A 25,187-nucleotide genomic window follows, 5' to 3' on the forward strand; every position below is an offset into this window, starting at 1 on the left:
TCATCTTACTGTGACAAATGGGGCAATGATTCTGTGTAGGAGACATATTTATTCCACAACTACCTGGCTAAGAAAGTTTTATTGTGACGTCACAGTAAATCACATTTCATTTATTATGACGTCATTAAAAGTGGCATCCAATGTTATTTTTTACAAGTGATGTTGACGACTGGTATCAGTATTAGAATTCTCACCGTTATGTAAATCAATGTTGATGACACGTCAAGGTACAAGAAAATTTAACACGAATGGCATTTAATTAAGAAGGGAAAGTCACAGTAAAATCACGTGCCATGCATTATGACGTCATTAAAAGTAGCGTCATCAAATGTTGAACTAGTGAGAAGAAAACGTCTTATATTTAGCATAAATGGTGTGATATGAGAGATAAGTAATCTTTCATATCACAGGTATGAAGGATAAGGCTATTCCAATCTCGGAATTATAAAATTAGGTATTAGATAACTTAAATGTGCTCCATCGCCGACAGAGCATCATTTATATCCATCATTTGAACATTAATTGGTGTTTAATCGTGTGTATATATGCCTAATTAACACAAAAAAAAAAAATGATGTAAAATAATTTGTTTCGCCTTTGATGCATGCGCAATCAGTACTTAATTTCATATAGAATATAGTGCCATGGAATTTTTTCGGGATGCAATTAATTATTTTTCATATTTTTAACTTTAAGTAAAATTAGAAGCTCAATTTTTTCAATGGTCATAATGGTGTTAAGTAAGTAACTTTTGTAACTGAAGAAAAATACTAAATCGCCTGCTCCTATTTTTGACAATGAAAACCATTTGTCAGCGGTGGAGCATCTTTAATAACACCTAAGATGAAATACCTCTATCCTTCATATCCACATATGAGTCTGGTATTCATGAACGGATGACATGTATTATCATACTAATATGAATGAACAAATCCACTGTTTTATTCCTGCTCTTCGTGTTGTCGCATTCAAAAAAACCAAACTCAAATGGATAAAAACTTACTGTTACGTCACAGTGATTTCTTGACGTTTAATGCATTGTGACGTCATCAAAATGCCTTTTTCAAAAGCTGAAATCGGGATAAGAGAATGTAATGTTGTCAGCAAATATGTTATAGTAATTTTGTGATAGGAACCAGGGAATGGAATCAGACTCGTTCCCATCAGAACAAACTCTCGAAGCTAAAAGTGGTGGGAAGAAATACAAATACCGCATCAAGACGCACGAATATTACATGCCACTAAGTCGTCGTGGCCGAGTGGTTAAGGCGATAGACTAGAAATCTATTGGGGTCTCCCCGCGCAGGTTCGAATCCTGCCGACGACGTTATATATTTTTGCACATTTAGCTTCTTACATTCCCTTTTCTTGAATAAGCAGAAAGCTAATGGTATATCAAATCAATATGAAAGAACAAATCCATTATTTAATTTTTTTCTATTTGTGTTGTCGAATTTTGAACAACCAAACACAAATGCGCAATGCTAAAATTGAGGCCGTGACGGGGTAGTTATTGGAACAAATAAGATTCCACACTTATAATGGGATGGAAAAGCTAGAACCCCAATTCCTATGGCTAATAATGTGTCTTTGCCAGCTAATGGAATCAATGGAAAAATCGTAAAAAAAATGTTCGTTGTGTGTTCCGACTGTCGGTGGTTTGTCGCAAAAGAAATGTCACCCAGCATTTTAATTCTATATCTTACTTTTGTGATACTCTGGCATTGTTGGAAAATACAACATTTGATGCACAACTGACATGGAAGGCTTAGTCATTTCATTTATTTCATGTTTTAATATGTAAAACGTACATGCCAAAACTTTGCCAAAAGAAAGATTATCATTGTTTTCCAAATTTGAAAACATTAAAATGACTATTAGCAATTCTTGATTTGATTCTTCAATGTTATTGTTTACCAGTGATGTTGACGACTGGTACCGTTATAAGAGTTCTCACCTTTATGTAAATCAATGTTGATGACACATCAAGGTGGAAGGAAATTGAACACGAATGAGATTTGATTAAGGATAAAATGAAAGAAGTAAAATGTAAGGCGTCTTATTTATATTTCTTATTCTATACAAAGGTAATGACATCTTTTCTCATTAGTATACTTTTCACCTGTGCGTAATTAAGTGAAATAACACATCAAGACGCAAGAACATTAACGTCAACCAAGTCGTCGTGGCCGAGTGGTTAAGGCGATAGACTAGAAATCTATTGGGGTCTCCCCGCGCAGGTTCGAATCCTGCCGACGACGTTAAATATTTTTGCACATTTAGGTTTAAGACTTCATAATCTCTCATCTTACTGTGACAAATGGGGCAATGATTCTGTGTAGGAGACATATTTATTCCACAACTACCTGGCTAAGAAAGTTTTATTGTGACGTCACAGTAAATCACATTTCATTTATTATGACGTCATTAAAAGTGGCATCCAATGTTATTTTTTACAAGTGATGTTGACGACTGGTATCAGTATTAGAATTCTCACCGTTATGTAAATCAATGTTGATGACACGTCAAGGTACAAGAAAATTTAACACGAATGGCATTTAATTAAGAAGGGAAAGTCACAGTAAAATCACGTGCCATGCATTATGACGTCATTAAAAGTAGCGTCATCAAATGTTGAACTAGTGAGAAGAAAACGTCTTATATTTAGCATAAATGGTGTGATATGAGAGATAAGTAATCTTTCATATCACAGGTATGAAGGATAAGGCTATTCCAATCTCGGAATTATAAAATTAGGTATTAGATAACTTAAATGTGCTCCATCGCCGACAGAGCATCATTTATATCCATCATTTGAACATTAATTGGTGTTTAATCGTGTGTATATATGCCTAATTAACACAAAAAAAAAATGATGTAAAATAATTTGTTTCGCCTTTGATGCATGCGCAATCAGTACTTAATTTCATATAGAATATAGTGCCATGGAAATTTTTTCGGGATGCAATTAATTATTTTTCATATTTTTAACTTTAAGTAAAATTAGAAGCTCAATTTTTTCAATGGTCATAATGGTGTTAAGTAAGTAACTTTTGTAACTGAAGAAAAATACTAAATCGCCTGCTCCTATTTTTGACAATGAAAACCATTTGTCAGCGGTGGAGCATCTTTAATAACACCTAAGATGAAATACCTCTATCCTTCATATCCACATATGAGTCTGGTATTCATGAACGGATGACATGTATTATCATACTAATATGAATGAACAAATCCACTGTTTTATTCCTGCTCTTCGTGTTGTCGCATTCAAAAAAAACCAAACTCAAATGGATAAAAACTTACTGTTACGTCACAGTGATTTCTTGACGTTTAATGCATTGTGACGTCATCAAAATGCCTTTTTCAAAAGCTGAAATCGGGATAAGAGAATGTAATGTTGTCAGCAAATATGTTATAGTAATTTTGTGATAGGAACCAGGGAATGGAATCAGACTCGTTCCCATCAGAACAAACTCTCGAAGCTAAAAGTGGTGGGAAGAAATACAAATACCGCATCAAGACGCACGAATATTACATGCCACTAAGTCGTCGTGGCCGAGTGGTTAAGGCGATAGACTAGAAATCTATTGGGGTCTCCCCGCGCAGGTTCGAATCCTGCCGACGACGTTATATATTTTTGCACATTTAGCTTCTTACATTCCCTTTTCTTGAATAAGCAGAAAGCTAATGGTATATCAAATCAATATGAAAGAACAAATCCATTATTTAATTTTTTTCTATTTGTGTTGTCGAATTTTGAACAACCAAACACAAATGCATAAATTTGATTGTGTCAGACCCGTTCCAAACACGACAAACGTTCAATGCAATGCTAAAATTGAGGCCGTGACGGGGTAGTTATTGGAACAAATAAGATTCCACACTTATAATGGGATGGAGAAGCTAGAACCCCAATTCCTATGGCTAATAATGTGTCTTTGCCAGCTAATGGAATCAATGGAAAAATCGTAAAAAAAATGTTCGTTGTGTGTTCCGACTGTCGGTGGTTTGTCGCAAAAGAAATGTCACCCAGCATTTTAATTCTATATCTTACTTTTGTGATACTCTGGCATTGTTGGAAAATACAACATTTGATGCACAACTGACATGGAAGGCTTAGTCATTTCATTTATTTCATGTTTTAATATGTAAAACGTACATGCCAAAACTTTGCCAAAAGAAAGATTATCATTGTTTTCCAAATTTGAAAACATTAAAATGACTATTAGCAATTCTTGATTTGATTCTTCAATGTTATTGTTTACCAGTGATGTTGACGACTGGTACCGTTATAAGAGTTCTCACCTTTATGTAAATCAATGTTGATGACACATCAAGGTGGAAGGAAATTGAACACGAATGAGATTTGATTAAGGATAAAATGAAAGAAGTAAAATGTAAGGCGTCTTATTTATATTTCTTATTCTATACAAAGGTAATGACATCTTTTCTCATTAGTATACTTTTCACCTGTGCGTAATTAAGTGAAATAACACATCAAGACGCAAGAACATTAACGTCAACCAAGTCGTCGTGGCCGCACCGCCTAGCGATTGGACTGTAAAGTAATTCCTAACAATTCCTAACAAATTCCTAACAATTCCTAACATTTCCTAATGCTCATCCAATCAAAGCTTTCCATTCCGAACGAATTCCTAACGCAATTGACCAATCAGAGACCTCCTTGCATCAAATGCTAACATTTCCTAACGTTTCATAACACTTAACATGGCGGACTTGGCGGCAAAAGGTAAAAAGGAGCTGCAGTAAGATAATTCCCGTTTTAAGCTATTACATGCCTACATGTGTGTTTATTTAATGTGAAACAGCCATTAAGGAAGAAAGTTTTACAAGTTTTTATCGATTGTAGGCTGATTTTAAGCTCAATATAGCAGATATATGAATTGAATCGTCTGTTGCCGAGATATAGGTCAACGTGTCAAATGTCAAATTTGTCACGTTTTGTTTACTAATGATTATTACAGGACTTCACATTCCTGAACATTGGAGGAAGTCAGACCATATAAAGAACTAATATAAGAAAAGCTGTGAGAATATTCAAGATGAAAGATTTAAGCTACCCTAGCAGATATACTTGTCGGGAATCAGGATTGCTTTGCAAAGAATAAACTTGAACTTGAGAACTGTTCTTTAATTGAACATAAAATGTGCGTCAGCCTTTACGTAGGACACATCGTGGTTATGAGACGGAAGATGAACATTATTTAAATGATCAGATTGAGAACGGCACTATTCGAGAAAGTAAATCAAGTTTGGCATTCAATATTGTTATAATTCGGAAGAAAGATGGGACCGTAAAATGGTGTTGCGATTATAGGACACTTAATGATGCTACAATTAAGGACGCATACCCATTACCAAGAATAGGCACTTGTATTGATTGTCTGTCATCAGCATCTATTTTTTCTACTATGGATTTACAAAGTGGATATTGGCAGATTAAGATGTCAGAGGAGGATCGACCAAAAACTGCATTTATAACAAAATATGGCTTTTACGAATATATCAAGATGCCTTTCAGACTTTGTAACGCGCCAATGGAAGACCATACTCATTTATTTGGATGATGTCATATTATATTCGTCAAATACGGACGAACACATGGAAAAGCTTGAGGAAGTGCTTAAATGATTCAAGGAAGCAATATTGAAATTAAATCATTCTAAATGCGAGTTTTTGAATGAGGAAGTCCTGTACTTTGGACACATTGTTTGATCAGATGGGATTAAACCAAATTCAAAGATCATTGAGTCAGTAAAAATTGGAAGGCACCAAAGAAAACATATGGCTTTTACGAATACATCAAGATGCCTTTCAGACTTTATTGCCTGCCAAGTACTTTTCAACGTTGCATGGAACTTATCTGTCGTGGAATGCAATGTAAGAATATACCCATTTATTTGGATGATGTCATATCATATTAAATATTGACAAACAAACACGCGAAAAAACTTGTGGAAGTACTTAAACGATTCAAGGAGGCAGGATTGAAATAAAAGCCTTCTAAATGCGAGTTTTTGAGGAAGGAAGTCTTGTACTTAGGACACATTTGTCTCAACTGTCAAATGGTGTTGAAAGACCAGTTGCATACGCATTCAAGAAACTAGACAAATATCACCAAATAGCTAGATGGTTGGAATGCCTTGGCGAATATGATTTTGAAATTCAACGTAGGGAAGGAAAATCACATCGAAACCCTGATGCTCAATCCAGATGCGACGATGGAGAGCTGTGCACTCATCAGAAAGATGGATTTTTTGACGAAAATTGTTACAGTTAATTAAGCAATGGATGTACATTGTAATTATTCTTCTTAATTGTATATTTCGAGGGCGAAATGTTGTCAAAAAGGGGGAAAGTGTTATGAAACTGTGTTGTCTAACAGTTATGCATGTGAAAACGAAGTTATCGATAGTTAATTGTATAAAGATGATAATCAATTACATGTTTGTATTACCTTGTGGTAGATATTGTCGAAAAGTAGGGAAAATATATGTATTTGTTTCCCGATGTCATATCATATTCGTCAAACATGGAAGAACACCTGGAAAAGCTTGTGGAAGTACTTAAACGATTCAAGGAGGCAGGATTGAAATAAAAGCCTTCTAAATGCGAGTTTTTGAGGAAGGAAGTCTTGTACTTAGGACACTTTGGTTTGATTAGTTTAACGTCCTATTAACAGCCATGGTCATTGAAGGACGTGCCAGGTGAAAGAAAGTCGGTTTACCCGGGGGAAAACCACCGGCCAGCGACCAGGACCTGGCAACTGCCACACATGGTATACGAACTCGCGACCCAGAGGTGGAGGGCAAGTGGTAATATGTCGGTACATCTTAACCACTCGGCCACTTAGGACACATTTGTCTCAACTGTCAAATGGTGTTGAAAGACCAGTTGCATACGCATTCAAGAAACTAGACAAATATCACCAAATAGCTAGATGGTTTGAATGATGCCGTGGCGAATATAACTTTAATTTATCCCCCGTCATCTCCAGCTGGCCATCAGAAACGACGAGGAGTTGAACAAACTGCTGTCGGGTGTCACCATTGCCCAGGGTGGTGTCCTCCCCAACATCCAGGCTGTACTTCTCCCCAAGAAGACCAGCAAACCCGCCGCCAAGTAAACGGTTCCAGTGTGCTTTCTACACTAACAAAAAACGGCCCTTTTCAGGGCCACCCACTTTTCTCAAAAAGTGATCATATGAATTATCTCGAAAATATACGCAACACAACACCAAAAACCTTGTTGTTTTCAATCAATAACCACACAGAAATGTACAATGACGAAAAAGTAGCATGCTATATTGAAAAATTATGAACACAACAATAGAAAAATGTTGAACAAGCAAGCAAACAAGCAAGTGAATGATTGAATCAATAAAAACAAACGAAATCACACGCAAGTCAATTTTCATAACAAACCTGTTTTGCCTGTATGTAGTTACTTCCTATGAATAAAAGTAAATGCACGCACATGTACACGTAATGTTAAGTTTAAGGGTATAAACGTACCTTCACGATAAACCGTTTACGGGTACGAGAAAACATAGGAACAGAAGTTAGGAAGGGAAAACGAGTGAAGAGTGGGAGGAGTCGTATGTGTTATCTAATAGCTGTTTTATTTTATTTATTCTGAAGTGAAGACAACTCCTAGATTATAATATGTCCTCAAGTAGTGCCGTCCAGTAGTAAAACTAAACTAATCTAACCTAACCTAACCTAACAAGAGAAAGGGGATAGAGAGGATACTAATAACCTAACACATATTTGTCATTTATATTTATAAACATGAGTACTGTCATACGTGTAGTGATGTATATACACAATATGGTAAATGAAATGCTCATGATCGTGTGGCAAAGCAGCAACGCATGTTATTGTATTGAATTTGAGTAGTTATAAATTAAGCACAATTAAGTTATTGTTGCTATTTTGCCACACAAACATGGGCATTTATTGTTTATATACATAAAACTGTACATTACATGCATGGAAATATCACGTTTCTACTGTGAGTGTATCTCAAAACATATTTATTTGTCACATTGATTGCAATATTTTAATCATTGTGGCAGGTATGTTGAATTATTATCAATAGTCACAAGTGTTAGACCGTCGTATAATTATCAGTCATAATTGGAATCGTATCAATGTTTATCATTATGACATGTTTTCATAGTAGACAGTTTTGCCGCAAACACAAGCCTAGGTAGGATCGAAACTTGGCGGATTGTACACGCCTGGCGGCCAATGAAGGATTGTAGATAGCGGCCAATCGAAAGCGTGATTACATATCCGGCGACCAATCGTCGCCATGTTCTCTAACGGAGCGGGGAGCACAAAAATAGCACTGACAGAATTTTTGTCATTCTACCGTTGAACTTCGACTGGTAAACATCAGAAATGGCTCGTACAAAGCAGACCGCTCGTAAATCCACTGGAGGCAAGGCCCCACGTAAACAGTTGGCTACCAAGGCCGCCCGTAAGAGCGCCCCAGCCACCGGAGGAGTGAAGAAACCTCACAGGTACAGGCCAGGAACAGTCGCTCTCCGTGAAATCCGTAGATACCAGAAGAGCACTGAACTCCTCATCAGGAAACTGCCCTTCCAGCGTCTCGTCCGTGAAATCGCCCAGGACTTCAAGACTGACCTTAGGTTCCAGAGCTCTGCCGTTATGGCTCTCCAGGAGGCTAGCGAAGCTTACTTGGTCGGACTCTTCGAAGACACCAACCTGTGCGCCATCCACGCCAAGCGTGTCACCATTATGCCAAAGGACATCCAGCTGGCTCGCCGTATCCGCGGAGAACGTGCTTAAGCAGTACCTCTGTACATCACTAAACAAAACGGCCCTTTTCAGGGCCACCAAATTTCCCAAAAAGTTCCCTATACACTCGAAAAATACGCATCATCACCCCCATGGTCCTTGATGGAAATATAACCATCACTATATAATTATATAGAAGAATAGGCTATTTATGGCGTATACTTGAAGTGATGTCATATTGAAGATAATTTTGAAAAAGTGTTGTTGTGATATGAATGAAGAAGATGATTGAGTGTGTATGGTATTGTAGTGAAGTTGATAGGATAGAGTGTGAATGTATAAGTTAGATAATTTGTAATATTGAGTTAATAAAATGTGTGAATTGATGTAGGAATGTTGATTATTTTGGTTGTGAATTTTGTGTGTATGAATGTGTATAGTTTGAAATGTTGTAAATTTTTGGTGTTTTGTTTGTTTTGTATGTGTATTGATGTGTGTGTGTATGTTATTGAATGATTGTTTTTGTATTGGGTGTGATGCGATGAATGTATGTTTGGTTATTTGAATGGTTGTAGTTTTGGTTAAAAAAAAAAAGGAAAAAAGGAAAAAAAAAAAGGGTTTGTATGTTGTGTTTTGTTTGTTTTGTGTGTTTTTGTTGTTGTTTTGTGATTTGTTTGTGCGCCGAGCGGAGCGAGGCGCGATTTTTTTGGGGGTATTTTTTTTTTTTTTCAGGTAGCAAGTTTTTTTTCCTCGTGTTATATGTATCGGATACCACACAATAAATGCTTTTAAACCGCTTGGACCGTCTTGTTTTTAATAAAAACGAACATACAATACTTCACTCAGCAATTACAACATTTTAGATGTGTATTAATGTCATTAATTATACGGCTTTCACACTTAGTATACAACCTAGCAAACAAAACATGTACAAAACTCTGACAAAATGCACACAAATTATACATGCACCCTAGCATTTGTTATTAAACTACGACACATTTTTCAAAACATACTGTATCACCGTTATGTTATAGACTATTTCATTACTTGAGACCTTCACGTTAAACACGTATCTAATACAATATACTCTCTTCACACATAATCAACAGTTAAACTTAATCAACATTAAAACCCGTGTAACTCTATTTTAATAGGAGGATAAATATGATAAAGGTTATCTGAAATATTGCTACAATATGCATGTATACCATTACATCAAACGCAATTTACTGTACTTGTTTATTAAGTATCTATTCATGTTTCATAAAAAAAATTAGTCGCACATAACAAGTCCTTTGAAATAACATATCATTTCACGTTTACTGTGTACACATGTGTCCACATAAACACCATACCACACCGCTGTAGAGAACGCTGGAATTATGACCAATGAAAGCCGTGCTTACAAAAACGCAGAGGTCTTCTCACACGGCCTAGACATTCTTATATGTGGCGGTTTTCAGTGAGCGGAGTCATTTCAGTCACTGCTCGCAGTCTGTAAACATGTCTGGAAGAGGTAAAGGAGGAAAGGGACTCGGAAAGGGAGGTGCCAAGAGGCACAGGAAGGTGTTGCGTGATAACATCCAGGGTATCACCAAGCCCGCTATTCGTCGTCTGGCTCGCCGAGGTGGTGTGAAACGTATCTCTGGACTCATCTACGAAGAGACCCGTGGTGTCCTTAAGGTTTTCCTTGAGAATGTCATCAGGGATGCCGTTACATACACCGAGCATGCCAAGAGGAAGACTGTCACAGCTATGGATGTTGTGTACGCTCTGAAGAGGCAAGGACGTACTCTGTACGGATTTGGCGGTTAAACCAGAACGAAGCCTGTCTACAACCAAAACAAACGGCCCTTTTTAGGGCCACCAAACTTCTCAAAAAGCTCCTATATCACTCGAAATTACGCAAAGTGTTGTAGCACTAATTTTTCTCAACGTACCCAAAGTATTAAACAATCTTACATAAATATAATACAAAAATATATTGTACCAAATCCAAACTATGCAATAACAAATTTTTATTTAATCTAGAATATACCATACCATACGCATGTGTGTAGCCGATTCAAAACAACAACAATATTATGTCTATCTACAGACGGAATACGCATATCAAGATAAATATTACCACACAGTGAATTTTACGCATACATAAAACGATAAATGGGTACACACAAATAAAATATACATATATGGAACTAAATAACAACATCAGTTGGCCAGTAATTGATGCTTAATACGTGTATAACCTCTACTTGACATTTATAATAATTAGTTTTCCTTTTGTTGTCTGCGCAATCAGTACCTCATTTCATTTCAGACAGTGTTATGGATTGGAATTAGTTATATTACATACCTGTTTTTATTACATTTCCAATGGTGATAAGTAAGTAAGTAAGTAAACTTGTTATTGAAGAAAAATACTTATTGTTGTCGGCTCAAGTTTTTTCATACATAAACATTACCATTCATCGGTCGTGTAGCATCTTTATATAATTCATTTATAAACAGACGACAGCATTAGCATATGTGTGGGTAACGACATTGTCATTTATTTGTCTCCAATGGTAAAGTTAATATGTTTTGTAATCATCATTAAATATGTGTTTCACTTGTGTATGTAAGTCTTGGACCAATATTTCATCAATATCTCTTTCACACCAATAACTAACTACTATAACAAATAACATATTGCGCATTTTCGAGTGACATTGGGGACTTTTTGGGAAATATGGGTGGCCCTGAAAAGGGCCGTTTGTGGTTTCAGTAAACTTTGTTCAGAAGTTTACTTGGAGCTGGTGTACTTGGTGACAGCCTTGGTTCCCTCACTGACGGCGTGCTTGGCCAATTCACACCGGGCAAAAGGAGACGGACAGCTGTCTGGATCTCCCGACTGGTGATGGTGGACCTCTTGTTGTAGTGAGCGAGACGGGAAGCCTCAGCGGCGATTCTCTCAAAGATGTCGTTGACAAAGCTGTTCATGATGGACATAGCCTTGCTGGACACACCGGTGTCGGGGTGCACCTGTTTCAACACCTTGTAGATGTAGATGCTGTAGGATTCCCTCCTCTTCCTCCTCCTTTTCTTGTCAGTTCCACGGTTGGCCTTAGCCTTGGTGGCCGCCTTCTTAGCTCCTTTAGATCCGCTTGCTTTGGGTGCCATGTTACTACTACGACGAGTGCCGATACGAGTATAACCCCAAACTGTTCAATTTTTTCCTTTTATACCATAGCCCTCGCAGGTAGGATCGAAAATATAGCGGTGAGCCAACAAACCACTCGAACCTCGACGGCTCACTGAAAACACCCCCGACTTTTTCGCTCGCTGCAATTTCGATCCTACCTGTGGGGTATAAAACGCTTGACGGCGTGCTAGGGTTCATTTCTGCTATATCTGTTTACAGTAACTAGCCGAACGTATCAAGATGTCTGGACGTGGTAAGGGAGGAAAAGTTAAGGGAAAGGCAAAGAGCCGATCATCCCGTGCCGGACTTCAGTTCCCAGTCGGACGTATCCATCGTCTTCTCCGAAAGGGAAACTATGCCGAGAGAGTTGGAGCCGGAGCCCCAGTCTACTTGGCCGCTGTCCTCGAGTACCTAGCCGCTGAAGTTTTGGAATTGGCAGGTAACGCCGCCAGGGATAACAAGAAAGGTTTAGAGGTTAAAAATTTGTACAAACTGCTGTGGGTGTCTTAGATGCCCAGTTTTAGGTGAAACTTGGCCCAAGTCAGGCATCCAGACTGTACTTCTCCAAGAAAACCAAAAACCCGCCGCCAAAAAAAAAAACGGTTCCAGTGTGCTTTTACATAGCTCGTGCACAAAAAAACGGCCCTTTTCAGGGCCAGTTACAAACAAAAAAAAATATGATCAAGTGTTTTATATTAAACCCGAAAATTTCACACAATGAAACACCAAAAACCTTGACTGTTGATTACAGACGAAAAATCAAAAAAGTCACCTACTAAAAAAAGATGCTTGTATATAAAAATCACAACTGGATAGTTTCAAAGGTAGAAAACATGATAAAATGGTAGATCAATTGTATGGTCGGGATAGTGCTTGGTCAACGTAGGGGTATATATGAACACAACAAATGTTGTTTTTTAACATAACAAACAATAACATGTAGATCAACAAACTACGTCACACGCAAGTCAATTTTCATAAAACCTGTTTTGCCTGTAAAAAAAGAATAAAAGTAAAATTTCAATCAAAACATGCTATAAATAATGTTGTTTAAAAAACGAACCTTCAACATGGACTACGGGCTACGAGAAAATAGGAACAGAAGTTAGGAAATAACATTATTTCCTATCGTACAGAAAAAAAGGATCGTAATGTGTTATCAATAGTTGTTATTTTTTTTTTATTTTATTCTGAAGTGAAAGACAACTTTTGCCTAGAATAGATGATTTTAAGTAGTAGTGAGTTTAATGTAGTAAACTAAACTAATAACTAAACCTAAACCAAATTAACGGCTTAAAAGGAAAGAAAGGAACTAATTTAGCCTAAAAAGTTAAAAAAATTTAGAAAAAGAAGACTATCAAAAGTATGTGTGATGTAATATAGTCATTCAGTAAATAAAAATGAAATTCCTATACATTGTAAGGAAATGGTGATGGTCTTATTTTATTACTAGACTGTACAATTAAAGTTTTGAAAAAACAAATGATGGAAGTAGATAACTAAAAATTAAGAAATTAAAAAAAAAAAAAAAAGAGAGAGAGAGGGTTTATATACATAAGGTAAAAATATGGTAGCCAATCACGTTCGCCGTCCGTGAGTGTATTTTAGGCATCCCATAAATTTGTAAAAAATGGTGATTGCTGAATAGGGTATTTAGTTTTATGACATTCTATGTTGAAACATATGTGGATAGTAAAAAAAAAGTAAAAAACTCATAGAGAGATAGATTGTTAAAAAAAATAAAGTTTAGGGAAGTGAATAAAAAATGTTATATGTTAATATGCTTGTATTTACATATGAATATCCAATAGGTCCACCTGAACCTATTTCTATAATCCCATAGTAAGGAAATGGTGACGGTCGGCTGCATGGTTAACACTACCATGCGTATATGTACTTTGTATTTTCGTGCTAATATGATATGGACGTGTACGTATTGACGGGTTTGTTGTAGTGTATAAGATGTAAAAAAAAGCTAAATTTAATATTTTTGTCATCAACCTTTAATCATATGGTAAACAAGAAATGAATAATTAAGTAAAAGTGTTGGAAATAAATTCACTACAAGGCATATTGTTTAGGATGATTTAATATATTTAATAAGGCAAAAATCATTTTTACTAGCTGTTCTACTTGGTCTTTAAAAAGTGTCCTGTGATCGTCATGGACGTTACATTCTAATAAGATGTGTTCTATCGTAGTTCCGGTTCAAACACAGTTTAATCAAAAAGGACTGACCTCTTTATTTTTCTTTCTGTTGATGTTATGATAGCCTATTTGGTATAACCTAGCCTAATCTCAGTTAACTGTATCATTTGACCTTAGGTATAACTATATAACTGGGTTTGAACTTAACATTAGGCTAGCTATAGACTTGGTGCCAGTTATTAGTTAATGTCGACCAACTATAGGCCATCTAGCGGTTGAGAAAGTTCATTAAACCCTAACGACCTCTGTGACACAACACAAATTTATATTAAGATGTATTACATTTGACCTCTGTAATCTTCTTTAGCTAATTGATTGAACTATTTCATTACACTGCTATAAACATGCCCATGGATGGTATCGGAGAAAAAAGATCGCATCATCACCCCTATGGTCCTTGATGGAAATATATAACCATCACTATAAATTAATGCAATAAGTAGGCTATTTAGGCCTACTACTATGCCCGTTAATTGAAGATAATGTAGAGAACTGAAACTGAATCTGAAATGGATGAAAAATGTACTTATCAAATACCTGTGTTGTTTGAATTTCAGAATTATTATAGGATACTTGTAAGACAAGTTCAGAGTTAGATAGATTTGAGATCTGATTTCGCTTAATCTTAATGACTTTTGCATTTAAAGGAATTTGCTAAAACAAGGACTACACGGTTGGAATCTGGATTTTTATTAAATCTGTATAAATTTTAAAAAATGAAACTGATGTGAAAAATCAGTTTAAATGCTATTTGTTTTTAGTCCCTATCGCCTATCGTATTGTGTTTTATCTACTAAGAACTTAAGGAGGTCTAGTGATGATCTCGAAGGTAAACTACTATTTAACCATGGGATTAATTTGAATGCTCGTAAAGTAAAAAAAATTTAAAAACTTTGGTTTTAGTCATGTAAAAATCTGATGTATGACGGGGCATAGTTTAAGAAATGTTTTGTGTGATGTCCTTGTTTTTTGTGTAAATTTTAATGTCTTGACGAGCGAGTATAGAAAAAACATCAGTCCATTACTTTTTCTAGCCCAGTAGTTTTACCTAGATTTTCACGCCTATATGTAGTGGGATTTCACCTGCACTCATGCTAAAGAAACGCTTGGACCGTCTAGTTACTGTTTATAAAAACGAACTTAGCGCTACCTTCAGATGCAGTGAAGTGTTGTTATTACATCTAGATGTTTTAATATGTGTTATTGCCTAGATTGCATGCTAGCTGTACGCACATACATATCCTCATAATCCCAATACTACTAAAACATTAAATATAACATTAACTGTGTGTCTTATTAGCACAAAAAAATTACATGAATATATCGCATATTTTAGCATTTGATAGCCTTAATGCAATGACATATTTTCATTGTATTAACATATGTAATATGTTTTTTAAAGTTAGTGTTATTGTTACTTGACCTTACGTTAACGGCCGTAGCCTATTTACAATTACTTGTTTTTCACAAATTTAAATAGTTTGCCCTAGGTATAGATTGGAAGTTTCGAAAACTTTTAATTGAACAAATACCATAAACTAAATTTTTAAATTAGTACAGATGGTATAAATATCCCAATTATTGGCCCACAATATAGCTGTTATTATTGATATATAACTATATAAAAATTAATTATTTTTGTTATATTATGTTTGTAGTGTAAGTCACAAATAAATCAACAGTATACATTGTCATAAATTGTGTAATATAACATATATGTATTTTTGTGTATTTGATGTATTTTATAACATTGTAAACCGTGTAGTTGTATGAGAATAATATATTACAATGAAATATATGAGTGTTAAAAAATGGTTCAAGTTTATTGAAGTCTGATAATATCTATTTTATCATATATGAATTCTATGTGAATTTACGGTTTTTTGAAAATTGATGGAGTTAATTTCAAGTCATGTTCGAAGTTAATTATATTTTGGTGTTGAATGGAGTTATTTTTTAAGTGTTTTGTGAAAAGTGAATCGTAAGGGAGGTTAAGAGTTGCAAGTCAATGTGTTTTGTGCTGAATTGAAATGTTGTAGCTTTGTTTTTTTTGATTTGTTTTTGATAATTGTTTTGATGTGAAGTGTCTGGTGTTGTTGTTGAATGTTGATCTACATTGAAGAACCCGTTTTTGTCTCTTATCAGTTAATTACCTTGAATGTATGTCATAGGGTAAACTGCTTGTATACCAGTTGTATTAACCGAGCATGAAGAAAAAAAAAAGGCACTGTCAAAGTTAATAAATGTTGAAAAATGTGCCTGAAGAGTGCAAGTTTGTTTTGTTTTTTACGTGTATCGTTTTATTTTGTTATATTGAACGTGTGTTTAATTACAGGTAAAAACATTTTCACGGCCCTTTTTTAGGGCCACCAGAGTTCTCATAAAAGTCCTGATTTTTTTTGGACGGGGTTTTTTTTTTTGATATGTTATTTTTTGTTTCGTGACGTTTTTTTTTTAAAAAGGCTTGTTAGTATATAATACTTCAAAAATTTGTGAAAAGGAGTATGTAAATGGCCTTATTTGTTTTTGGTTTTTTAATGTAAAAAACGTTAATATAATTTACCATACGTGTGTGTAGTAATGTAAAAAATTCAAAACAAGATTGTATATTTGTCATTACGTTATACGTTTAATACGCATAATTATAAATTACTTTTTTTAATTCACATGAATTTTCAATATATACATATGTATTTAATATCTAGGTACCCAATAATAAAAATAGTATCAAAACTTTGACTTAACAACAATGATTGGCCATTGTTGAAATATACTTAAACATTACAATATACACTTAAAATTATTTTTACTTATTAATTTACTTTTAAATGCTTGAACACTTAATTTTATTTATGATTGGAATTTTTTTTAAACTGTAAATTAATTTTTTTTTGTATTATTATACCTAACATTTTTTGATGATTTTTTTATATTTTTTTTGTAATTTTATAGATTAACTAATGACAATAGGTCAAGCTGTATAAATAAATAAATATATCCCTGTTTTTAATATTTAATTTATCAAATTTTTTTATGTGTAACTATTTATTGTTAAGGTTATAATTTTTCATTAAATTTAATGTAAATTTTTTATTTTTTTTGAACCTTATTTGTTTACTTAATGTATGTTTGATTATTTTTTATTGAATTTCATTTATTTGTAAAAAATGAAGTTAAAATGATTGTCGGAATCCTATTATTATGATTTTTACCTTGTGTTGTTTGTAAAAAAAAAATTAGCAATAAGTTATGTGAAATACTTGTTTATAAGGTGTGTAAAAAATCTATTTTCCTAACTTTTTTTTTTGTTGTTTTGTTTATTTTGTTGTTTGTGATCACATGACACAAACGAATTATAAATTGAAAGCGTAATTTTGTTTGTTTTTTTTTACTACCATTTTTTTTTTTTTTTTTAACATAACAGTGTTTTTTTAATCATATATGTATACATAACATACAATACATTTAGTAGAATAAACCCTTTTTTAATTGTATTGAATAAAAACGAAAATGTATACAAAGGTAGTGTACAACAACACAACAGTTAGATGTATTTTATTGTAATAATATATTTTATTTCACACTTAGTAAAATGAACCTACAAACAAAACATGTACAAAACTCTTACAAAATGAGTTTTACAACGGTGTTGAAACCCCATGTATTTTTTTTTTATTATCTGTATTAAACTACGACACATTTCACGTTTACTGTGTACACATGTGTCCACATAACACCATACCACACCGCTGTAGAGAACGCTGGAATTATGACCAATGAAAGCCGTGCTTACAAAAACGCAGAGGTCTTCTCACACGGCCTAGACATTCTTATATGTGGCGGTTTTCAGTGAGCGGAGTCATTTCAGTCACTGCTCGCAGTCTGTAAACATGTCTGGAAGAGGTAAAGGAGGAAAGGGACTCGGAAAGGGAGGTGCCAAGAGGCACAGGAAGGTGTTGCGTGATAACATCCAGGGTATCACCAAGCCCGCTATTCGTCGTCTGGCTCGCCGAGGTGGTGTGAAACGTATCTCTGGACTCATCTACGAAGAGACCCGTGGTGTCCTTAAGGTTTTCCTTGAGAATGTCATCAGGGATGCCGTTACATACACCGAGCATGCCAAGAGGAAGACTGTCACAGCTATGGATGTTGTGTACGCTCTGAAGAGGCAAGGACGTACTCTGTACGGATTTGGCGGTTAAACCAGAACGAAGCCTGTCTACAACCAAAACAAACGGCCCTTTTTAGGGCCACCAAACTTCTCAAAAAGCTCCTATATCACTCGAAATTACGCAAAGTGTTGTAGCACTAATTTTTCTCAACGTACCCAAAGTATTAAACAATCTTACATAAATATAATACAAAAATATATTGTACCAAATCCAAACTATGCAATAACAAATTTTTATTTAATCTAGAATATACCATACCATACGCATGTGTAGCCGATTCAAAACAACAACAATATTATGTCTATCTACAGACGGAATACGCATATCAAGATAAATATTACCACACAGTGAATTTTACGCATACATAAAACGATAAATGGGTACACACAAATAAAATATACATATATGGAACTAAATAACAACATCAGTTGGCCAGTAATTGATGCTTAATACGTGTATAACCTCTACTTGACATTTATAATAATTAGTTTTCCTTTTGTTGTCTGCGCAATCAGTACCTCATTTCATTTCAGACAGTGTTATGGATTGGAATTAGTTATATTACATACCTGTTTTTATTACATTTCCAATGGTGATAAGTAAGTAAGTAAGTAAGTAAACTTGTTATTGAAGAAAAATACTTATTGTTGTCGGCTCAAGTTTTTTCATACATAAACATTACCATTCATCGGTCGTGTAGCATCTTTATATAATTCATTTATAAACAGACGACAGCATTAGCATATGTGTGGGTAACGACATTGTCATTTATTTGTCTCCAATGGTAAAGTTAATATGTTTTGTAATCATCATTAAATATGTGTTTCACTTGTGTATGTAAGTCTTGGACCAATATTTCATCAATATCTCTTTCACACCAATAACTAACTACTATAACAAATAACATATTGCGCATTTTCGAGTGACATTGGGGACTTTTTGGGAAATATGGGTGGCCCTGAAAAGGGCCGTTTGTGGTTTCAGTAAACTTTGTTCAGAAGTTTACTTGGAGCTGGTGTACTTGGTGACAGCCTTGGTTCCCTCACTGACGGCGTGCTTGGCCAATTCACCGGGCAAAAGGAGACGGACAGCTGTCTGGATCTCCCGACTGGTGATGGTGGACCTCTTGTTGTAGTGTAGCGAGACGGGAAGCCTCAGCGGCGATTCTCTCAAAGATGTCGTTGACAAAGCTGTTCATGATGGACATAGCCTTGCTGGACACACCGGTGTCGGGGTGCACCTGTTTCAACACCTTGTAGATGTAGATGCTGTAGGATTCCCTCCTCTTCCTCCTCCTTTTCTTGTCAGTTCCACGGTTGGCCTTAGCCTTGGTGGCCGCCTTCTTAGCTCCTTTAGATCCGCTTGCTTTGGGTGCCATGTTACTACTACGACGACGAGTGCCGATACGAGTATAACCCCAAACTGTTCAATTTTTTCCTTTTATACCATAGCCCTCGCAGGTAGGATCGAAAATATAGCGGTGAGCCAACAAACCACTCGAACCTCGACGGCTCACTGAAAACACCCCCGACTTTTTCGCTCGCTGCAATTTCGATCCTACCTGTGGGGTATAAAACGCTTGACGGCGTGCTAGGGTTCATTTCTGCTATATCTGTTTACAGTAACTAGCCGAACGTATCAAGATGTCTGGACGTGGTAAGGGAGGAAAAGTTAAGGGAAAGGCAAAGAGCCGATCATCCCGTGCCGGACTTCAGTTCCCAGTCGGACGTATCCATCGTCTTCTCCGAAAGGGAAACTATGCCGAGAGAGTTGGAGCCGGAGCCCCAGTCTACTTGGCCGCTGTCCTCGAGTACCTAGCCGCTGAAGTTTTGGAATTGGCAGGTAACGCCGCCAGGGATAACAAGAAGACCAGAATCATCCCCCGTCATCTCCAGCTGGCCATCAGAAACGACGAGGAGTTGAACAAACTGCTGTCGGGTGTCACCATTGCCCAGGGTGGTGTCCTCCCCAACATCCAGGCTGTACTTCTCCCCAAGAAGACCAGCAAACCCGCCGCCAAGTAAACGGTTCCAGTGTGCTTTCTACACTAACAAAAAACGGCCCTTTTCAGGGCCACCCACTTTTCTCAAAAAGTGATCATATGAATTATCTCGAAAATATACGCAACACAACACCAAAAACCTTGTTGTTTTCATCAATAACCACACAGAAATGTACAATGACAAAAAGTAGCATGCTATATTGAAAAATTATGAACACAACAATAAGAAAAAGTTGAACAAGCAAGCAAACAAGCAAGTGAATGATTGAATCAATAAAAACAAACGAAATCACACGCAAGTCAATTTTCATAACAAACCTGTTTTGCCTGTATGTAGTTACTTCCTATGAATAAAAGTAAATGCACGCACATGTACACGTAATGTTAAGTTTAAGGGTATAAACGTACCTTCACGATAAACCGTTTACGGGTACGAGAAAACATAGGAACAGAAGTTAGGAAGGGAAAACGAGTGAAGAGTGGGAGGAGTCGTATGTGTTATCTAATAGCTAGCTGTTTTATTTTATTTATTCTGAAGTGAAGACAACTCCTAGATTATAATATGTCCTCAAGTAGTGCCGTCCAGTAGTAAACTAAACTAATCTAACCTAACCTAACCTAACAAGAGAAAAGGGAAAGAGAGGATACTAATAACCTAACACATATTTGTCATTTATATTTATAAACATGAGTACTGTCATACGTGTAGTGATGTATATACACAATATGGTAAATGAAATGCTCATGATCGTGTGGCAAAGCAGCAACGCATGTTATTGTATTGAATTTGAGTAGTTATAAATTAAGCACAATTAAGTTATTGTTGCTATTTTGCCACACAAACATGGGCATTTATTGTTTATATATACATAAAACTGTACATTACATGCATGGAAATATCACGTTTCTACTGTGAGTGTATCTCAAAACATATTTATTTGTCACATTGATTGCAATATTTTAATCATTGTGGCAGGTATGTTGAATTATTATCAATAGTCACAAGTGTTAGACCGTCGTATAATTATCAGTCATAATTGGAATCGTATCAATGTTTATCATTATGACATGTTTTCATAGTAGACAGTTTTGCCGCAAACACAAGCCTAGGTAGGATCGAAACTTGGCGGATTGTACACGCCTGGCGGCCAATGAAGGATTGTAGATAGCGGCCAATCGAAAGCGTGATTACATATCCGGCGACCAATCGTCGCCATGTTCTCTAACGGAGCGGGGAGCACAAAAATAGCACTGACAGAATTTTTGTCATTCTACCGTTGAACTTCGACTGGTAAACATCAGAAATGGCTCGTACAAAGCAGACCGCTCGTAAATCCACTGGAGGCAAGGCCCCACGTAAACAGTTGGCTACCAAGGCCGCCCGTAAGAGCGCCCCAGCCACCGGAGGAGTGAAGAAACCTCACAGGTACAGGCCAGGAACAGTCGCTCTCCGTGAAATCCGTAGATACCAGAAGAGCACTGAACTCCTCAATCAGGAAACTGCCCTTCCAGCGTCTCGTCCGTGAAATCGCCCAGGACTTCAAGACTGACCTTAGGTTCCAGAGCTCTGCCGTTATGGCTCTCCAGGAGGCTAGCGAAGCTTACTTGGTCGGACTCTTCGAAGACACCAACCTGTGCGCCATCCACGCCAAGCGTGTCACCATTATGCCAAAGGACATCCAGCTGGCTCGCCGTATCCGCGGAGAACGTGCTTAAGCAGTACCTCTGTACATCACTAAACAAAACGGCCCTTTTCAGGGCCACCAAATTTCCCAAAAAGTTCCCTATACACTCGAAAAATACGCATCATCACCCCCATGGTCCTTGATGGAAATATAACCATCACTATATAATTATATAGAAGAATAGGCTATTTATGGCGTATACTTGAAGTGATGTCATATTGAAGATAATTTTGAAAAAGTGTTGTTGTGATATGAATGAAGAAGATGATTGAGTGTGTATGGTATTGTAGTGAAGTTGATAGGATAGAGTGTGAATGTATAAGTTAGATAATTTGTAATATTGAGTTAATAAAATGTGTGAATTGATGTAGGAATGTTGATTATTTTGGTTGTGAATTTTGTGTGTATGAATGTGTATAGTTTGAAATGTTGTAAATTTTTGGTGTTTTGTTTGTTTTGTATGTGTATTGATGTGTGTGTATGTTATTGAATGATTGTTTTTGTATTGGGTGTTTAGCGATGAATGTATGTTTGGTTATTTGAATGGTTGTAGTTTTGGTTAAAAAAAAAAAGGAAAAAAGGCCCCCCAAAAAAAAAGGGTTTGTATGTTGTGTTTTGTTTGTTTTGTGTGTTTTTGTTGTTGTTTTGTGATTTGTTTGTGCGCCGAGCGGAGCGAGGCGCGATTTTTTTGGGGGTATTTTTTTTTTTTTCAGGTAGCAAGTTTTTTTCCTCGTGTTATATGTATCGGATACCACACAATAAATGCTTTTAAACCGCTTGGACCGTCTTGTTTTTAATAAAAACGAACATACAATACTTCACTCAGCAATTACAACATTTTAGATGTGTATTAATGTCATTAATTATACGGCTTTCACACTTAGTATACAACCTAGCAAACAAAACATGTACAAAACTCTGACAAAATGCACACAAATTATACATGCACCCTAGCATTTGTTATTAAACTACGACACATTTTTCAAAACATACTGTATCACCGTTATGTTATAGACTATTTCATTACTTGAGACCTTCACGTTAAACACGTATCTAATACAATATACTCTCTTCACACATAATCAACAGTTAAACTTAATCAACATTAAAACCCGTTGTAACTCTATTTTAATAGGAGGATAAATATGATAAAGGTTATCTGAAATATTGCTACAATATGCATGTATACCATTACATCAAACGCAATTTACTGTACTTGTTTATTAAGTATCTATTCATGTTTCATAAAAAAAATTAGTCGCACATAACAAGTCCTTTGAAATAACATATCATTTCACGTTTACTGTGTACACATGTGTCCACATAACACCATACCACACCGCTGTAGAGAACGCTGGAATTATGACCAATGAAAGCCGTGCTTACAAAAACGCAGAGGTCTTCTCACACGGCCTAGACATTCTTATATGTGGCGGTTTTCAGTGAGCGGAGTCATTTCAGTCACTGCTCGCAGTCTGTAAACATGTCTGGAAGAGGTAAAGGAGGAAAGGGACTCGGAAAGGGAGGTGCCAAAGAGGCACAGGAAGGTGTTGCGTGATAACATCCAGGGTATCACCAAGCCCGCTATTCGTCGTCTGGCTCGCCGAGGTGGTGTGAAACGTATCTCTGGACTCATCTACGAAGAGACCCGTGGTGTCCTTAAGGTTTTCCTTGAGAATGTCATCAGGGATGCCGTTACATACACCGAGCATGCCAAGAGGAAGACTGTCACAGCTATGGATGTTGTGTACGCTCTGAAGAGGCAAGGACGTACTCTGTACGGATTTGGCGGTTAAACCAGAACGAAGCCTGTCTACAACCAAAACAAACGGCCCTTTTTAGGGCCACCAAACTTCTCAAAAAGCTCCTATATCACTCGAAATTACGCAAAGTGTTGTAGCACTAATTTTTCTCAACGTACCCAAAGTATTAAACAATCTTACATAAATATAATAAAAAAATATATTGTACCAAATCCAAACTATGCAATAACAAATTTTTATTTAATCTAGAATATACCATACCATACGCATGTGTAGCCGATTCAAAACAACAACAATATTATGTCTATCTACAGACGGAATACGCATATCAAGATAAATATTACCACACAGTGAATTTTACGCATACATAAAACGATAAATGGGTACACACAAATAAAATATACATATATGGAACTAAATAACAACATCAGTTGGCCAGTAATTGATGCTTAATACGTGTATAACCTCTACTTGACATTTATAATAATTAGTTTTCCTTTTGTTGTCTGCGCAATCAGTACCTCATTTCATTTCAGACAGTGTTATGGATTGGAATTAGTTATATTACATACCTGTTTTTATTACATTTCCAATGGTGATAAGTAAGTAAGTAAGTAAACTTGTTATTGAAGAAAAATACTTATTGTTGTCGGCTCAAGTTTTTTCATACATAAACATTACCATTCATCGGTCGTGTAGCATCTTTATATAATTCATTTATAAACAGACGACAGCATTAGCATATGTGTGGGTAACGACATTGTCATTTATTTGTCTCCAATGGTAAAGTTAATATGTTTTGTAATCATCATTAAATATGTGTTTCACTTGTGTATGTAAGTCTTGGACCAATATTTCATCAATATCTCTTTCACACCAATAACTAACTACTATAAACAAATAACATATTGCGCATTTTCGAGTGACATTGGGGACTTTTTGGGAAATATGGGTGGCCCTGAAAAGGGCCGTTTGTGGTTTCAGTAAACTTTGTTCAGAAGTTTACTTGGAGCTGGTGTACTTGGTGACAGCCTTGGTTCCCTCACTGACGGCGTGCTTGGCCAATTCACCGGGCAAAAGGAGACGGACAGCTGTCTGGATCTCCCGACTGGTGATGGTGGACCTCTTGTTGTAGTGAGCGAGACGGGAAGCCTCAGCGGCGATTCTCTCAAAGATGTCGTTGACAAAGCTGTTCATGATGGACATAGCCTTGCTGGACACACCGGTGTCGGGGTGCACCTGTTTCAACACCTTGTAGATGTAGATGCTGTAGGATTCCCTCCTCTTCCTCCTCCTTTTCTTGTCAGTTCCACGGTTGGCCTTAGCCTTGGTGGCCGCCTTCTTAGCTCCTTTAGATCCGCTTGCTTTGGGTGCCATGTTACTA

General features: G+C 36.2%; 9 protein-coding genes and 3 non-coding genes across 12 annotated transcripts; 9 read left to right on the forward strand and 3 right to left on the reverse strand.

Moving 5' to 3' along the window:
- The first annotated feature begins 1,245 nt into the window (after positions 1-1,245).
- Positions 1,246-1,327, forward strand: Trnas-aga (transfer RNA serine (anticodon AGA)). The gene has a single exon. It is a non-coding gene; the product is annotated as a tRNA-Ser (tRNA).
- An 852-nt stretch (positions 1,328-2,179) lies between these two features.
- Trnas-aga (transfer RNA serine (anticodon AGA)) lies at positions 2,180-2,261 on the forward strand. The gene has a single exon. It is a non-coding gene; the product is annotated as a tRNA-Ser (tRNA).
- Positions 2,262-3,548: 1,287 nt separating this feature from the next.
- On the forward strand, positions 3,549-3,630 carry Trnas-aga (transfer RNA serine (anticodon AGA)). The gene has a single exon. It is a non-coding gene; the product is annotated as a tRNA-Ser (tRNA).
- A 4,495-nt stretch (positions 3,631-8,125) lies between these two features.
- Positions 8,126-10,026, forward strand: LOC138317886 (histone H3). Its single transcript, XM_069259859.1, has one exon. The coding sequence runs from the start codon at positions 8,430-8,432 to the stop codon at positions 8,838-8,840; it is 411 nt and encodes a 136-aa protein (XP_069115960.1). The 5' UTR covers positions 8,126-8,429; the 3' UTR covers positions 8,841-10,026.
- A 226-nt stretch (positions 10,027-10,252) lies between these two features.
- LOC138317887 (histone H4) lies at positions 10,253-10,806 on the forward strand. The gene has a single exon (XM_069259860.1). It carries the CDS (start codon positions 10,293-10,295, stop codon positions 10,602-10,604), a length of 312 nt encoding a protein of 103 aa, XP_069115961.1. The 5' UTR covers positions 10,253-10,292; the 3' UTR covers positions 10,605-10,806.
- Positions 10,807-10,853: 47 nt separating this feature from the next.
- LOC138317888 (histone H2B-like) lies at positions 10,854-11,969 on the reverse strand. The gene is given in 2 exon segments (XM_069259862.1): positions 10,854-11,640; positions 11,643-11,969. Coding segments are annotated over 2 exon segments (375 nt in total). The 5' UTR covers positions 11,952-11,969; the 3' UTR covers positions 10,854-11,574.
- A 6,065-nt stretch (positions 11,970-18,034) lies between these two features.
- LOC138317892 (histone H4) lies at positions 18,035-18,483 on the forward strand. Its single transcript, XM_069259866.1, has one exon. It carries the CDS (start codon positions 18,072-18,074, stop codon positions 18,381-18,383), a length of 312 nt encoding a protein of 103 aa, XP_069115967.1. The 5' UTR covers positions 18,035-18,071; the 3' UTR covers positions 18,384-18,483.
- LOC138317891 (histone H2B-like) lies at positions 18,044-19,744 on the reverse strand. Its single transcript, XM_069259865.1, is given in 2 exon segments — positions 18,044-19,490; positions 19,492-19,744. Coding segments are annotated over 2 exon segments (375 nt in total). The 5' UTR covers positions 19,732-19,744; the 3' UTR covers positions 18,044-19,355.
- A 119-nt stretch (positions 19,745-19,863) lies between these two features.
- On the forward strand, positions 19,864-20,490 carry LOC138317890 (histone H2A). The gene has a single exon (XM_069259864.1). It carries the CDS (start codon positions 19,997-19,999, stop codon positions 20,375-20,377), a length of 381 nt encoding a protein of 126 aa, XP_069115965.1. The 5' UTR covers positions 19,864-19,996; the 3' UTR covers positions 20,378-20,490.
- Positions 20,491-21,335: 845 nt separating this feature from the next.
- Positions 21,336-23,133, forward strand: LOC138317889 (histone H3-like). Its single transcript, XM_069259863.1, is given in 2 exon segments — positions 21,336-21,845; positions 21,847-23,133. Coding segments are annotated over 2 exon segments (411 nt in total). The 5' UTR covers positions 21,336-21,659; the 3' UTR covers positions 22,072-23,133.
- A 375-nt stretch (positions 23,134-23,508) lies between these two features.
- Positions 23,509-23,974, forward strand: LOC138317893 (histone H4-like). The gene is given in 2 exon segments (XM_069259867.1): positions 23,509-23,571; positions 23,573-23,974. Coding segments are annotated over 2 exon segments (312 nt in total). The 5' UTR covers positions 23,509-23,523; the 3' UTR covers positions 23,837-23,974.
- A 781-nt stretch (positions 23,975-24,755) lies between these two features.
- Positions 24,756-25,180, reverse strand: LOC138317896 (histone H2B). Its single transcript, XM_069259869.1, has one exon. The coding sequence runs from the start codon at positions 25,178-25,180 to the stop codon at positions 24,806-24,808; it is 375 nt and encodes a 124-aa protein (XP_069115970.1). The 3' UTR covers positions 24,756-24,805.
- Between the last annotated feature and the right edge of the window lie 7 nt (positions 25,181-25,187).

This window comes from Argopecten irradians, chromosome 3 (assembly GCF_041381155.1).
Source record: "Argopecten irradians isolate NY chromosome 3, Ai_NY, whole genome shotgun sequence".
In the NCBI taxonomy this organism is placed as follows: Eukaryota; Metazoa; Mollusca; class Bivalvia; order Pectinida; family Pectinidae; genus Argopecten; species Argopecten irradians.